Source organism: Lacerta agilis, chromosome 15 (assembly GCF_009819535.1).
Source record: "Lacerta agilis isolate rLacAgi1 chromosome 15, rLacAgi1.pri, whole genome shotgun sequence".
Taxonomy (NCBI): Eukaryota; Metazoa; Chordata; class Lepidosauria; order Squamata; family Lacertidae; genus Lacerta; species Lacerta agilis.
In genome coordinates, this window is record NC_046326.1 from 40,863,684 (window position 1) to 40,880,853 (window position 17,170).

At 45.7% G+C, this 17,170-nt stretch overlaps 1 protein-coding gene across 1 annotated transcript in view; it reads right to left on the reverse strand.

Annotated features, from left to right (window-relative positions):
• Positions 1–12,695, reverse strand: part of TRPV3 (transient receptor potential cation channel subfamily V member 3) — a 33,511-nt gene extending 20,816 nt beyond the window's left edge. Inside the window, exons 1-4 of the mRNA XM_033171541.1 lie at positions 12,400–12,695; positions 7,706–7,831; positions 6,760–6,762; positions 5,622–5,747 (exon numbers count right to left, since the gene is read on the reverse strand). Coding sequence (XP_033027432.1) covers positions 5,622–5,747; positions 6,760–6,762; positions 7,706–7,827 — 251 coding nt within the window. The 5' untranslated portion in view covers positions 7,828–7,831; positions 12,400–12,695. The remainder of the gene's footprint in view (positions 1–5,621; positions 5,748–6,759; positions 6,763–7,705; positions 7,832–12,399) is intronic.
• Positions 12,696–17,170: the final 4,475 nt, after the last annotated feature.

The following is a 17,170-nucleotide window of genomic DNA, read 5'->3' on the forward strand; positions in this document are numbered from 1 at the left end:
TCAAATCCCCACTCAGCCAGGGAGCTCTCTGGGTGGCTTTGAGGCAGTTCATTGACTCTCAACTTAAACTGCATTGGAGGGTTGTTGTGAGGACAGAACAGGGGAAGGGGATACGACCATCTTGAGCTCCTTGGAGGAAAGATGGGGTAATAAATTAACATTGAAGGTTGTTTTAAAAATAAAATAAATAAATTTAACAGGGCGAGAAAGCACCTGCCTATCTTATGAGCCAAGGTAGCATATCTGATTCGTGCTCATAATCTCCAGTCTAGCCTACCTCACAGGGTTGTTGTGGGTATAAAAAGGAGCATGCAGCATCTATGCCGTTTTGATCCCCTTAAAGGAAAGGTGGGATAGAAATGTATATATTTAGAAGGGCTGTGCCCTCCCTACCTTCTTAAAAACAGCCCAAGACGGCTAACAACATCAGTAATAAATGCAACAACAAAGATTTAACATTTGTAAAACGGTGAGATGAAACGCCATCTAGAAATTGAACAAATCCATCAGCCATATAGCTTGTGGAGTCAGTCATCTGAGAACTGCCTCCAGATCAAACTGGAGAAGCCCTTTCTCCCCTTTTGCTCTGAATCTAGTGCCTTGCCTCCAAGGGTGAGAAGCTCACGCCCCACATTCCCACGCTCTGGGCCTCTGTGGGCAGATTCCAAAGCCAGCGTGTGACACATTTCTCTAGGCCAGTGTTTTTCAACCACTGTTCCGCGGCACACTAGTGTGCCGCGAGATGTTGCCTGGTGTGCCGTGGGAAAAATTCAAAAATTCAAGAGAATTACTTTATATATAGTCAATATAGGCACAGAGTTAAATTTTTTAACAGTTTCTAATGGTGGTGTGCCTCGTGATTTTTTTCATGAAACAAGTGTGCCTTTGCCCAAAAAAGGTTGAAAAACACTGCTCTAGGCTTACACAGCAAAACACAACACACACAAAAATGTGGGTGTTTATAGAACAGAGGGATGGGGTGGTGAGGAGAGAGAGAGAGAGAGAGAGAGAGAGAGAGAGAGAGAGAGAGAGAGAGAGAGAGAGAGATAAAGCTGAGGGAACACCAGTGCCCTGCCAGAAAACAGTAGCACAGCAGCTTTTGGAAAGCCCCGAGAGGCAAGGTGGGGTGGGAGCTGTTTACATTTTGCTAAGATCAGTTTAAAAGCAACGGCAATAGCAGCCATTGAAAGCAGAAATGTCAGTGCATTGTGCAAAGTGATTCTTGGGAGCAGGATGAGGGTAACAGCCCTGAGTGTTGTTTACTTCTGATCAAGCCCTGCATGCGTGTGTAAAGTTTACCACTGGACTCAGTATCCTCAGGTTCCTAGTCAGTAAGGTGGCAAAGATAGGCTAGTATGCAGCCAGAGTTGGGGGTTGACTAGGGTTCCTATTTGTCTGTGCACATCTCCTGTGCCTCTCAACTAGCAAAAACAAAACAAACAAAAAACTAGAAAGGGCAGGTTTCCTAAAGGTTGCAAAAATAGCCTAGTTTGGGAAGGAAAGTGAGAAATTGCAAAGGACAGCTGTGTTTTGGTTTCCTTATTGTTTTGGAAAGTGAGAATTCAACAGGGCCAGCTTTAAATGCATCCTGAATTGAATTTCACCCCCTTCCCCCCCCCTGTGTGTATCCTAAAAAATGAGATACCACTGCACATATCTTCATAAAAGTGCCTTGGATGCGAGCACATAATGGCTGCTTTTGGCAGCCAGAAAAGAGGAGACTGTACTCCAACCTGATGAGTTCCATCACAGCAGAAGCAAGCAGTGTGTGTGTGTGTGTGTGTGTGTGTGTGTGTGTAATCACAGAATATACATACAGTTGTGTACTGTCAAAATTTAGACCGTAGGCTCCTGAGGGCAGGGATGTTTTTGTTGTTGCAGCTGTTGTAACTGCATGTGTTACTCTGTCAAATGAAATGCCACTATGCAAATGAATACCCTGAGCAAACACTGTAACTAGCTGAAGGCCTGCCGAGTTTGACAGGTGAGGGTGGGGAGGCCAGGTCACCTTAAGGCTTTATTCTGAGAGTCAGGGCATGGAGCTTGGGAGCTCAAAGAGCAGTGCTTCATATGAAAGGGTGGGGCCTGGTTAGAGCATGGAAGGGTATTTGATTGGGCAGAGGTTTCAGCTTAGCTGTGATTGACAACTCAGCATGGAACTCCTCAGGTGTGGAGGCGTGGCCTGGTGAGCATGGAGGAGGAGTTAATCACAAAAAGTCTTCCACAGTGTTTGTAAAGCTATTTTAGGGGGCTCTGCAGATGAGGGAGTCTGCCACAAAATATATAGGGCACTGGATCCCACATAATTCAAGCGAGCCAAGCAGAGGACAGCCTGCCCACCTTGGCTCCGGCCCATCACTCTTGCAGTTAAATCAGCAATTTGCAAAAGTGGAGAAGTACAGAAAAGGATCCAAAATACTGCAAGGGACCATGAGGGTAATCCAGTCTAACCTGCTGCAATGCAGAAATCTTTTGCCCAGCATCGGGCTCAAACCCACAACCCTGAGATTAAGAGTCTCAGGTTCTACCAACTGAGCGCGCTCTAGCAACGATTAATTTTGAAAGTGCATGTGACATGTCATAACTCAGTGGCTGAGCATCTGCTTTGCATGCAGGAAGCCGCAGTTTCAGTTCCCGATGGGAAAAACTCCCTACCTGAAATTCCTGGACAGCTGCTACTGCCAATCAGTGTAGAGAAACTGGTGGTCCTCCAGATGTTGTAGGACTCCAGCTCCCAGCATCCAGCATGCCCAGTGGACAGGGGGTATGAGAACTGTAGTCCAGCAACACCTGGAAAGCCACGGCCTCCCTACACAACACTGAGCTAGGTGGCAGAGAGTTCTGCTCAGGCATAAAGCCAGCTTCTTACATGCACAGCCAGAGAAAGCTGAATTGCCTGTGTGCAGGCTGATTCTGATACTAGTTATACAAGGAAGTGGGAAATGAATGACTGAAGATCCTTCTGGGAACGACTGAGGCACTATCCATAGGTACCTGGCCACGAATCACCCTTTGATGACACATCCCACCTCTCCTGGGCGTGCTGCTATTCTTCCATGTTCAAAAATGGGCTTGCTTTGTCAACCCACCTGTGCTTTCAGGTAAAGGGGTGCGAGAGAGACAACATCAAAAAAGAGGCACGAGAATCATAGAATTGTAGAGTTGGAAGGGACCCTGAGGGTCATCTAGTGCAACCCCTGCAATGCAAGAATATGTAGCTGTCTCCTACGGGGATCGAACCTGTTAACAGCACCATGCTCTAACTAACTGAGCTATCCAGGCATTGAAACCTTAGAAGAGCCTGGCTGTACTGGACCAGAGCAAAGAGAAGCCACTCAGTCCAGCATCCTGTTCTCACAGTAGCCAGCCAGATGCCCCAATGGGAAGCCCACATACGGGACCTGAACAAAACAAGCAACTCCCCCTGCCTGCAATTCCCAGCAGCTTCTATTCAGATGCCTTTGACCATTGAGGCACAGCATAGCCATTGTGGCTGGTAGCCATTGATGACCTATCCTCCGTGAATTTGTCTAATCCTCTTTTAAAGCTGTCTGATCATTCCAATCTGCAAGCAATCCCAGAACCTTCAAATTGGGTCGAATTGAATAAAAACACCCCACTTCAAGAGCACTGCAAAACTCCAGATTTAGAAACCCTTCCATCGGTGCCTGATGGACAACAGCAGCAGCAGCAGCAGCGAGGCATGTAATTAAATGGAGCACAGAGGAGCATTCCTTGCAATTAAATCTGCTCACGTGGTCACCGTTGCTTACACCAAAGGAATGTTTTGGGCCGCACCCCGTTTTCACCAGGAGGACAGAAAAGTGTATTGGCTACACCCGCCTTCTTGGGCTGGTGCGGGAGGCTTAAACCTAACAGCTGGATATGAGTGGTTGATTAGAAGTGAGGTGACGAGCATTTATCTTGTCTGTTGGACATATTTCAAGACTAGTTACAACAACAAAGCCATGAGCAGGCATGTGAGATTCCCGGATCTCGTCATCAGTCTCGATTTTAAACAGGATTTGAACATGATGGATTGTGGAATGCTCTTCCTAGGAAGGCCTGCCTGGCACCAACATCATCATTGTTTCAATGCCAGCCAAACACTTCTTTTGTTTTCTTGGGTGTTCGGGCAGCGCCAATGATATTACTTATTGTGGTGTGGTGTCTAGGGTGTTCGATGAGGACCTGGGAGACCAGGGTCTAAATCCCCACTCAACCATGAAGCTCTCTGGGTGACCTTGAGCCAGTCACTGCATCTCTGCCTAACTTACTTTGCAGGGCTGTTGTGAGCATTAAACAAGAAGGGGGAGGACCATGTAAGCCAGAGCTCCTTGGAGGACAAGGTGGGGTAGAGATGTAGCAATTCATAAATGGAATGAAATAAATCTTGTTAAACAGATTGTTTAAACACATTAAATCTGTTTAAAATTGAACATGTGAAATCTATTTTTATGATGCTATTGTATTGGCTTGTAAATCGCTATGGAACTTTTTAATAGGAAATTTAATTAAACCAGGAAGGAAGGAAGGAAGATTGAGATCTGAAGAGAACAAAGGATGTCAGGAACACAGGAAACAGCCTTCAGATGTGTGTTGGTTTGGGTCAAGCAATTTCTGCATCTAGCCCATTATCACCTGCTCTGACTAGCAGCTGCTCTCCAGGGTGTCAGGTAGAAATTGGGTTTCTCTCATCACCTGCCACCAGATCCCTTTTTAACTGGCAATGCCAGGGATTGAACTCTACCAAGTGGTGCAGCTAGGTAATTTTAGACCCTGGACTTAAACCCATCTTATGCTCTCATGCTTTGTGCTGTCTTGTGTACAACTTCAGTTATGAACCACACAAATCACATTTCTCTTCCTCCCTTCCCTACTTCAGCTGCCATTCCTTTCTTTACCACTGCTCCTCCATTCCTGATATATCACAGAAAACAATGACAAAAAACCGCAGTTTGTTAATCCTGATTTTTAAAAAGAAGGAGAATACTCTGAGCATGTGCAGATGGCCCTCTTGAATCACAGAACCATCATGGCTACAGAGCTTATGTGGCATTGTAGACTGTGTCGGAGATGCAGGGACCGCCTTGACACCATACTGTAGATTTAAAAGCTTCCCCCAAATGATTTTGGGAGCTGAGAGCATGCTGAGAGTTATGAGAAACCCCTTTCCATTCACAGAGCTACCATTCCCAGCTCAGTTTAACTATCAATCCGTCTTCAGAGAGAATTATGGGATTTGGGAGGTCCCATTTTAGAACCATGGCTTTTTTCCAGCTGGAATTCAGTTCTGACACCTCTCAGGTGAGCACCATTGCCATGATAAGAGAACAAGTGAGAACAAGCTCTCATGATGAGTTCGGGCACCTCTTTTTCTAGAAAAATAGCACTGATAACAACTCTACAGCTCTTCTGGGGAAGCTGTGCTGGTTTAAACTGGTGTGAATGTGGCCTGAGTGGCCATGGTCCAGTCTCTCCCTCCCTCCCTCCCTCTCTTGACCTAGCCTACCTCACTAGATTGTTGTGACGATAACGGGTGTGCTGAAAAAGAAATTCCATGCATGCACCTCAGAGGACAGGTGGGGTTTACACATGTGATAAATAAATGGAACATTTACCATGCAGCTACTGGGTTGGTCAACTTTCGAGGGCTGCCTTGCCCCTCCGCAGGCTTCGTGGGGTTCCTCAGTGTGTGGCGTGTCACCTCTGAGCGCGTGGAGCTGTTTCCGCTGAAAAAACACGGTCTTTGAGGTGAGTGCGTCATAGATGCCCTAACTACAGGCGGTTGCTCTGCCCTATTTCATTTTTTTAATATTTTTTTTTTAAATTTTCTAATATAGTAATGCAAAAAAAGAAATACAAAACAACAACACAATACAAACAATAATGAAAAGAAAAACCGATAACATCAAAACCTTATCATAAGCTCCATTACATCTTTTTTTTTTTTTACATTATCCTGGTGACCTCCTCACACCCTCTCCTTCTACGTACATTGTATCCCATCTGTAGGAATTCCCTAGCCTCATATTTCTAAACATTAAAAAATAGTATTAAACTTATTCTTCAATTTCTAATATAAACTGACTGCAGCCTATTACTTCCATCTGCTCCTTTCTTAAATCTTTATTTTTACGTGGTTTCTTAAGTAATCCTTAATCCTTAAATCCATATTTCAGCTTGTTTATATGCCCATCACCACCCGATGAGCATCAAATTGATGTTCATCGCGAGCCCTCCAACAGTGGGCTGGAGCTGTCTCGTAGGCCTTTGCTTCTGAAAGTGGAACTTTGCACATTTTGAAAGCCATCGCCATCACCACCCATGGATTTGCCGCTTGAAACAGTAGCCGTGTGTCCAGTTCATCCAAAATCCATACTATATTTCAGCGTTCTGCAGTTTGGTGGTTGTGGGGGCCAACTCAGATGTTGTTTGGACCACAGCTACCATCGTCCCCAGCCAGCTTAGCCGGTGGTCAGGGTTGATGGGAGTTGTAGTCCAGCAACATCTGGGGACTGAAGAACACTGCCTTATTCAACATATCCTGTATCCTGACATCATCACATGAGAAATGTGCACCTTCCCCCTCCCAGAAGCAGGAGCAGGGGAACAAGCAGGGGGTGTCAGTGTCCCATTTGTTTGGGGGGGGAGAGAGAGGAAAGGACTCAGCACAGCGCTCCCACCCAAAATGGCAGCACCGTATATTTTCATAGAATCATAGAGTTGGCAGGGACCTGAAGTGTCATCTAGTCTAACCCCCTGCAGTGTAGGGATGTCAACTAAAGCATCCATGACAGTCGGCAGAGTTTAAAGCATTCCTGTTGATTGCATTGATACCATAACCCTTCCTCCAAGGAATTTGTGACGCTTCACACCCTTTAACCTCACAACATCCCTGTGAGGTAGGTTAAGCTGAATTAAATTTTTTGTCCCATCACTCAGTGAGCTTTGGGGCCGAGTATGGAATTAAACCTGGGCCCTCACAGCCCTAGTCTCACATTTACACACACACACACACACACACACCCCTCCACCCAAGCAGGCGAAAGGCATTATCAGAATTCAAGGACACATTTTCAGCTAGTCAAAATCACTAGAGGAGGGTGTGGGGCATGGAATGGGGAATGGGGTGTGATATAGCAAGAGTCCCCCAAGGGTTGCATTTCGGACTCTTAAGGTTGTACAACCTCAATTCTAAAAATTACACCGGTCCTTGGAAATGCGTTGCCAATTCATCTTGTGATTCTAAGTCAGAGCTTTCCAAACTGTGTGTCGCGACACGTTAGTGTGTCGGCTGCTGTGTGTTAGGTGTGTCGCGTGAATGCTCCTCCTGGGGGCTGGAAAGGGGTTAGTTCAACCTCCAGTTTGCTAGTAAAACTGAATTACTGTGTCATGAAATGATGCGTGTCTAAAAAGTGTGTCACCAACATGGAAAAGTTTGGGAAGCTCTATTCCAAGTGATGGAGCCTAGATCTGCACAAGCTTAGGTGCACATTTACAAAGGTGCTTGAGAAGAAAGTGTGACTTGCCTTTTTCACAAGAGCAGCCTGCTGGATCAGGCCAGTGGCCCATCTAGTCCAGCATCCTTTTTTCACAGGGGCCAAACAGATGCCCATTATGTTTCTGAAAAAGGCAAGCAACACAAATATCAAAGATGCCCATTGGCTGCCTTTGCAGCATTTTTCCTATTGCTGCTCCTTACCTTTTCTTGTTCGGTGTGTTTTCGGCCAGCTTTTTCTCTTGGGGAGCTGCCGGCGGGGTCCCCGGCAGATTTTCCTTCTTGCTGCCCATGAGAGGAGCCATCTCCTTGCTATCTCTGATCATTGTCCTAGAAGAGAGGATCCCGTGGGTCAACTTTGCTGTTCGTACAGGATTAAAGGTAAAGGGAACCCTGATCATTCGGTCCAGTCACGGACGACTCTGGGGTTGCGGTGCTCATCTGGCTCTATAGGCCAAGGGAGCCGGTGTTTGTCCACAGACAGCTTCTGGGTCATGTGGCCATCATGACTAAGCCACTTCTGGTGAATCAGAGCAGCACACGGAAACAGCATTTACCTTCCCACCAGAGCGGTACCTATTTATCTACTTGTACTTTGTGCTTTCGAACTGCGAGGTTGTCAGGAGTATAGAATCATAGAGTTGGAAGAGACCACAAGGGCCATCCAGTCCAACCCCCTGCCAAGCAGGGACTGAGCAACAGGAGCTCACCCTGTCGCAGAGATTCGAACTCATAGCTGTCAACTTTCCTCTTTTTTGCGGGAAATTCCCTTATCCCAGCACTGTTTCCCACTGCAAAAAAGGGAAGGTTGACAGCTATGAACTGCCGACCTTCTGATCGGCAAGCCCTAGGCTCAGTGGTTTAGACCAACCTACATTAATATAGTGCGATTTAAAAATAAACAAATTGCTTGATCTCACAAAGAGTGAGTGTGCATTCAGTTGCAAGTCTCTCGCCTCCCACCCCCTCGACCCCACATACACCTGTGTTCATCCCAAATGCCAACAGTCTAAACAGCTGGTCCTAAAAGGAGCTGCTCCTCAGTGGGAGAGAATCTGATTTGCACAAGGCATCGCAGTCAGAGAGTGCTGGGGAGTTGTAGTTCACTATCCCTGGGAGACCTGCAGCTTAGCCACCCCTGCTGTGAAGCACTACATGGAATCACAGAGTCATGGAATAGGAAGGGACCCAAAGGCCCATCTAGTCCAACCCCTGGCAATGCATATGTTGAGGATGCTGAACAGCCCTCTTGGCCTCTACTATACGTTGGGATGGGCAAATTTCCCATTTCAGCTTCTCATCTTTCCATACTTACCTTCTGTTATCTGCATTTCCACACCAGTTTGAAATTTCCCTTTTTAAAAACCCTTGTGAAAATTATTCAGCATTTTAATGCAGATTTCTCCTAATATGCAAAATGTACTTTCCCTAATATTTATATTTTTCCCCAATTAAATATTTTCTGAATGTTATTTTAATGCACTAATTGCCTCGATATGTACATCTTTGGACACACTTAATTGGGCTGGAGAACTGTGGTGCAAAATTCAAGAGAAATGTGCATTTTGAAGGATCTCTGCATTTCAGTTTGTGCATTGTTTCACAAAATGTGAACATTTGCCTTTCAGTGTGAACAGAATTCAATTCCTCTCCCGCCCTTAGCCTCAAGTGATTTTGCATATTCCCACAGGTTGTGAGAAGCTCTCTGTGGCTTTACAAAGTCAACATCTCTGAGATTATGACGATCCCAGAGATTTAGTTTGTCTTTTCTAAACAATTACTCATTGGCAAATGTAGCAGAGCGAGCAACTCTCAAAAGTATAGATTCATGGAATTGGAAGGGACCTTATGGGCGATATAGTCCAAATCCCTGCCATGCAGGAATCAGTTAAAAGAACCACGAGTGTAGAACAACAAGCAGTATTATTTGTCCCAAAGCAACATGTTTAGCCTCCCAGTGTCCCAGAAACTGTTCCCAACATCCAGAAGCCTCTTTAAGCAACTTCCCCACCTCTCATGAGGGCTTGAAACTTGGGAACCAATTTGCCAAGCCTACACAAGCCCCATTCAGTTCCTCTTCCAAGATCCACTGATGTGATTGGACGGTCTGTAGGAACATTGCACCTTATTGTACTCAATGAAGAAGGATCTCCCTTTTCCTTTACCCCCGGCAACCCCCCACAAACATGAATATATTCATCCTTCTTGACATGGGCAGTCATTCCCCCTTCCCAGCATTATATTTCTTTCTCTCTTTTTTTAAGTAAAGGCAGGCACTGGCGACATGAGGACCATCATTTAAGGCTGTGTTAGACTTTGCAAGCAAATGCTTCCCCCAATTCCTTTGGCGTTAAAGAAAAAATATGCGTAAATAACCACCCATTTTCTCCTTAATTGTTGGGGTATGCAGCTGTTGGCCCTTGGCCTAAGAACTTAGCTAAACTTGGTCGATTGTGCCATATCCTCCTCCTTTGATATATCACCATGCTGCAAATCTTTCTGGAAACCAAACAAGATACTCCTCCTCCAGGGGTGGGGTGGGGAAGCTCAGGCCAACCGGATCCCAAATGTGGCCCTCCAAGCCTTTCTGTCCGGCCCTTGGGACTCTGTCACAGGCCACACCCCTCTTTTCCCAAGCCACACCCCTCTCTTATCCTGCTTGTTTTTGTCCTGTCCAGAATGTGTCCTTGAAACTTAGAATTGACTCATTCACTGCCTGGGGCTTTGTTTGGAGTACCAGAATTGAATGGAGGCCTGGTTATGCTCCTCCGGTCACCAGCTTTCTTACTTTCAGCAGTTGATTTGGCAGGGTGGGAGAAAGAGTCATTTTGTTGCTGCCGTTATTAAAACAACCGAGGGTCAGAAATCCTTGCTTATCTCCTTCACATCGCCCAAATATCACATGGCATGCTGAAGATGCACCTCTTCATTCTGGTCTTTGACCCTTGACCTTGAAATTGCATCTTCTTCTCCCGTGTCCCCCCCCCCCCATCCAGCTCAGTATTGTCTACACTGACTGGCAGCAGCTATCCAGGATTTCACGGGGGGTGGGGGGAGGCCTGCCTAGCCCTACCTGGAAACACCAGGGAATGAACCTGGGGCCTTTTGCATGTGAGGCAGATGTTCTACCACTGAGCTATGGCCCTTTCTCTAGACCAGCGGTCCCCAAACATTTCCCCTCACAGACCACTTGAATGACCACAGACCACAGTTAATTATTTGTCTGCTATTTGTAGGGTTGCCATATTTCAATAAGTTGTTGATCTTTTTTTTCAGGAAGGCCCCCAAATTGTTGAGTTTTTAAAGGTTTTTTTAAAATAAAATAAAAAAAAATTTTGGGCAGGATTTAACCCCCGTTGCTGGTTTTCCATGTCATTTGCCCGATTTCTGAAAAATAATCCAGGACATTTTGGGAGGCGAATTGCAGGACATGTCCTGGAAATTCAGGGCATATGGCAACCCAAGCTATTTGTTGGAACTGTAATGCACTTTACGAGTTATACTTGTATTTTGACAGGCCTGCCATGGACTGCCTGAATGAAGCTCACAGACCCGTCTGGGAACCCCTGCTCTGGACTTACGGTAAGATTCTAGACCTCATGGTTTTGAATAAACGGTTGATTTAAAAACAGGAACGTAGGAAGCTGCCACCTTACTCTGCTGATCTGCTACTCTTCCCCAGTGAATGAGTAAAACCAGCGAGGCTGCTATATCCCCACATCTGGAGAACACAAATTATTTCACACCCACCCACACTTTCTCACTGGTGCTTGTACATGAGTATTCTTTAGGGTTTTACGTTTAAGAAGAATGCTCAAATTAGATTTCCATAAAACACAATGCAGCATCTATGGAGCTAGCAATAAGCAAACAATCTGGCTGGCTTATAGAACATTACAGGTTGCCAGATTCAGTTCTTTCATATAAAAGACTTCATGGAATGCTTCGTGACTATTAAAAATCTGAAGTATCTGAAGAAGTGTGCATGCACACGAAAGCTCATACCAGGAACAAACTCAGTTGGTCTCTAAGGTGCTACTAGAAAGAATTTTCGATTTTGTATTAAAAATCTAGTAAACTCTATGCTCCATCTTTATCTTTAAGGCCATAATACGGTACATCTAGAGATTGTAAATAATGCAAAGGAGATTATGCGTTGAAATATTTTAGTTGATATTTTAGAATGTAAAATGCTGTTTTTATTTATTGATTTGTTTTTCTTTGTGGGCTCATAGCCGAATAAAGTATTATCTATCTATCTATCTGGCTGGATTTTTGTCAATATTTTTTTAAAACTAGTTCTGATTATTTCCAAAGTTCTTTCCCCCCCCCATCCACTTTTAGCTCATCTCACATCTTTTAACAACATCTAATTCCCACCCCTCATGCCTTCTTCATCTTTAACTTTTTACCTCGGCTTTTGACACCTGAGTGTATAAAGGGGGGGGGATGGGGCCACACTGTTCCCTTGACTGTAATTTATTTTAAAAGGTTTTAATGTTCTGTTTTTAAATGGTGAAGGGCAGGCGGGAAATCTAATAGATGAAGACTTTTGTGGTGCATGTCTCACTATTTGGTCCTTAGGACCCTTGAGCACATTCATATACACTCAGCTCCTTACAGCAAAGTCAAGAACTGCAACAAAACTCATCACTACTCGCAGACAAAGCCTCAAAACAAATTAGAATTGAAAAATGGAGATTAGACTGACGACAAAAAAGTGAGCAGTCACTTTTGACCCCACAAGCTTTAAAAAATAAATGGGAGAGAAATGAAAACATACCCAGCAACACATCAAGAGACTGCTGAGCTTTGGGGTTTTTTCTAATGGAGAGAATCTCATTAAGAGAATATCTGCTCAAAACAAAGATGTTGACGACACAACCACAAAGGCTCACCTTGGTTAAAGGATCCCCATCTGCCAAGAGTTAGGAAGAAAACTGGTCCAGAGAATACCTGGAAGGAAAATCCAAAGATCCTTGGTTGCTGTTATGGTTCCTGTTGTGACATCCCTCAAAGGTGCGAAAGGACTAAATAAATATCCCGTCTCTCGTAGCTTAAAATAAATCCCCAAAACGTGAGGCAGGGACACATCCCTCGTCTGACTTGGGTGCAGTTTGCCTAGATAAGTATAGCATTGAGGTGCTTTTGAATCCCTGCTGAGTTACACAGGATCCACAGGTTGGCTAGGAAAAGAGACAAACTTGCTAGACCACAAATTTCTTGGCTACTCAGAGCTGGTGAAAGACGCCACCATCGCCAATTATCCATGCAAAAGAGGTTGAGTCATAACGATGACGAAGGAAGGACACCTGAACATTATCTCAAAACCATCCGGAGAGCTTTCATCATTTTGATTTCTTTATTCCCCCCCCCCCCACTTCTTCTTTTATAGACGCCAGGAACCATTTGCAGTGGAAGAAAGCTGGCTAATTATCTTGCGGTCGGATTCCTCAGGTGCAGGCAAGAGACAATTAGTTTTCCATCCAAATAATGACAGAGAGCGCATTTTAATAAGTCGAAAGCGTTTCGTGGCCAGTAGCACACGACCTCACAACAACCTGGCGAGGTAGGGCAGGATCGTTATCCCCATATGAGCCTGAAGCTTGGAAACAAAGGAGGGAACTGAAGCAACAAGGATGAGACAAGAACACTAGAACTTGAGCCGTCTGACATAATGGAAGGTTTGAAGATTTGTGGCAGATGAAAGTCCTTCATACAACAATGGAATTTGCTCTCACGAGAGGCAGCGATGTCCACCCACACTTCAAAAAGGGGGTTACACAGATTAATAGAGGACACTATGCTAGTGGCTATGCTGCCCCTTCCACGATTGGAGGCACTATGCCTCTGTATGCCAAGTGCTGGGAAACACAACTGGGGAGAGCTTTGCTGCTGAGTCCATGTCTTGCTTCTAGTGTTGCCCCTTGTACAGCTCAAGGAGGAGGAAGACCAAGTTTGCTCTGGCTGCAATTGGCTCTGGCGCCACCTGCTGTTGGGCTCCCTGCCTTCTGCCCCATCGGCTCCAGTGGGCACCAGTCAGCACTGTGGGACAGACATTCCCCTGCTAGATTTCCTCGAAATGGAGCAGTTCCGTATTGCTGAACGAGATGGCTGAATGAGGTTTGTGTGGGTGGGTGCCTGCCTCCCTATTGAGGTTCCAACTCAACCATGGGCATCACGGACCAGTTGCACAAGGATCTCTTTCAACCAAGGAGATCTCTTTCCTCATCAGCAATTCCCCACAAGCATCACCAAACACCACCAGGTGGGACCCGGAGGCAGGAAGCAACGTTGCATGGAGGAATAGCATGAGCATGGCATCAGGATTTCGATGTTTGTTCTGGGCTGCTAGGGCTTTCATTATGTATATAGGTCTGCAGCCCTTAGCGACTCTGTGAGCTTCACTGCATGGACTGTTGATTTCCCAGCCCCTGGCCACATGGAGGCTGCATCGTGTGCTTTCCATAGAGAGAAGGACTGTTGTGTCATGGCCAGCTGTGAGCAGCGGTACCATTAGTCAGGGGTGAAAAGGCTGCTCATGTGGAGCCAAACCCAATCCCAGGGGCAGGCAGGACTCATCACCATCATGACATGCAAGGACTGGGGTGGGGTCCCCAGGTGTCCAACACCATTTCCACGAGACAAGATGATTAAAAATCTGGTCCGTCGAGTCGGGTAGGGAAATCCTTGCCGTCTTCATTCCTCTGGTTATTGTGGAGGGGTTTTAGCAATGCTTACGGAGGCTAGTTATTGGAGGGGGACAGTCCATTGCTGGGACATCAGCAATGGGAAGCACAGAAAGGGATTCCTTATGTCCACTGGTTCCCCCTAAACAGCTGGATCGGATGGCATTCTCACAGTCCACTCAACACCTTGCCATTTGTGTGCTGTTTTCGTCATGCCAAAATCCTCCTTTCCCCCCATTTTGCCCTCCCACTTGCTTGCAGGTGGTGAAATTCGGGGTGGCTAAGATGATTTCTGAGGCAGTGGTTAGGGAAAGGAAAACCTGACAATTTCAGGTTCTATGAGTTTCTCGTTTTTCCAAACTTAAGTTCAGTTCTCCGCATTGGTTTGTTGTTGCATTAAAAGAAAATCCTGATGAAAATTCATCAGCATTTTCCCCCAGATTCCTATTATTATTATTATTATTATTATTATTATTATTATTATTATTATTATTATTATTATTATTATTCTCTTCACCTTAAAGTCACAGGGCAGGTTACTACAATTAAACCTGCTTTCCTTTGGACCATCTCAGTGAGGCAAAGTGTAAATAAGGCAATTTTGTCTCAATAAGTGAACTGAATCAAATTCCCCCACCCCTGCTGAGCTAAACTTATCCTTGCGAGGGGCCTAGGCTGTTGCGTGTGCTTTTCTTGCCAGTAAATCTTTTCTTGCAGCCTCCCTGACTGCCCCTCCTGTGTCCTGAGCTGAAAAGGCGATGACTCCTTCTGGGCTTTAACTGAAGCGCAGACGCACAGGAAGGCTGCGGAGTGCAGGTGCAATGATTTTCTAGAATGAAAGGAGGACACTCACAAACACCCCTTGACCACATTTCAAGAGTAGGGTGTTGCTTTTAGGAGTTTTAGGTGTTTTTAGGATGATGTTATCCATGGTTGCTTGACTTGTCACAGTTTTCATTGGTTTGGCATTGACATGTTTGCCACCCTGGGCTCTTTCAGTGGAAGACCCTCAACAAGCCCCCTTAAACCTGGCAGCGGTGGGGTGTGGAAAGGAGCAACTCTTCCTTGCTGCCTCTTACCTTTCTGGGGGCAAGAGAGATAATATGGGTGCCATGGGTCTTGGCACCCTTTAAATACCCTGCCTTCACCACCTTCTGGAAGTCGCCCTGATGCAAGAGCTTAAATCTTCCTAGCTGTTAACGTCTTCAGATATGGAAGCTTTCCTCTCTACTTCCTGACATACGGTGGTTACCTCTTAATTTCTCCACATTCAGAAGCACCAAATCCGTGCTTTCTCAGAGGTAGGTCAGTGGTGCTTGTTCATCCTGGGTAGGAGGAAGGTCATTGCCTGCTTTTTTTAAAAAAAACTAAATCCCTAAATTGCCAGGTCGCATGAAGATGTGATTACTTGTTCACCTTGAGGCTGTTGACACAATACAAACAACTAACAGAGGGGTGTGTGCAGGCAGGCAGGCTAGTAAAGAACATCTGTGGGCCAGTAACTTAAGCCATTTACATATTAGAGAGCAAAGCCTAAATATATGCAAAATAAAACAATACAGCATGAGCTTTCTAGATCCACTTGCCTGAATTAGAAACTTAGTAGAATTTTTTTGTTTTTTCCAAAGTAGCTTCTTCTAGTAATGCAAGCCCAGGACGCATGCTGGCCTTCCCCAGCCCGACGCCCTCCAGATGTTTTAAACAACTCCCATCAGTCCCAGGGAGCGCAGGTATGATGACTGGATTCTGCCTCCAGCGTTGGAATCCTCTGCATAGCCGTTGCTGGGATTCATAAGTGGGGAGAGTTTTGCTATTGTGCTCAGATCCTGGTCGCAGGCTTCCCATTGTGCAGGAGCAGCTCAGCAATAAATCACACAGAGTAAGTGAAGTTAACCCTTTTATTAGAAGAAACGGGCTGCTCCCGAGTGCCAGGCCCAATGAGCACAGCAACTCTCACGGGTAGGTCTTGTCCCTATGAGGCAGTTGTGGAGACTGAAGGTCTCCGCCTTCCCACAGTTCCCTAAAGTCCCCATCCTCCCCCAGGTCCTTCCCAAGCAATCTGAGACTCTGCTGCCTTGCCTGTCTCTGCTCCACTCTCTTCATAGCTCTTCTGGTTCTGGGAGACCAGCGGGGAGAGGAGCTTTTTGCAGCAGGAGCGGGAGACACCCTGGCTTCTTCACCAGCTTGACTCCTCTCTGCCTCCCTCCTCTCTTGCTTCTGCTTCTGCACTTCTCTTTGCCATAGACTCCCTCTGCTCACTAAGCCCTGTTACCTCTTCCCAGTCTTCTCCCTCTGACCACTCATCGTTGTCCCACCACCATTCCCGGGCTCTGAGCCTTCTTCCCTCGGGGGTTCCCCCAGCTGGTGCCTCCCACCATTCCTCTGTGTCCAGCAATTCCATGGGGACATCTGGCTGGCCACTTTGAGAACAGGATGCTGGTTCTAGACTGTCCTCCTTTGGCCTGATCCAGGAGCCAGGTTCTTCTTAGGGGGTGTGGAGCAGTATGGAGCAACCCAACCAATTTTTGATAATTCCATTCCCTGTGCTGACACTGCCAAAAGCTCGGGGGGGGGGGTAGCTGTGACATAATGGCAGCTGGGAGGAGATTGATGTGGAATGATATTTGGATGCAATCTTTATTTGTTTGGAAAGAAATACAGTTTATGGTCAGGAATCCCCTCGTCCAGCTAGGACTTGATGACAACCAGGGGGAGGGGAGCTTCTGAGATGTGAGCTAGTCATTCATACGGGAATAGAAAGGAGCTTGTCACATATATATAGTTCTGTGTATGTCAGTTTATTTTATGTATTTATATTATTTCCCAACGTCATATTTTTTTAAGGCAGGTAAAAACTTTTCCAGGACAGATTGCAAGCAGATGAAAACAAGGAAAAGCCACAACAATCCACAATAAAATCTTTCAAAACCCGATTATTAAAGTGCCAGATTTTAAAGGGCTGAGAAAATACTACTACTTC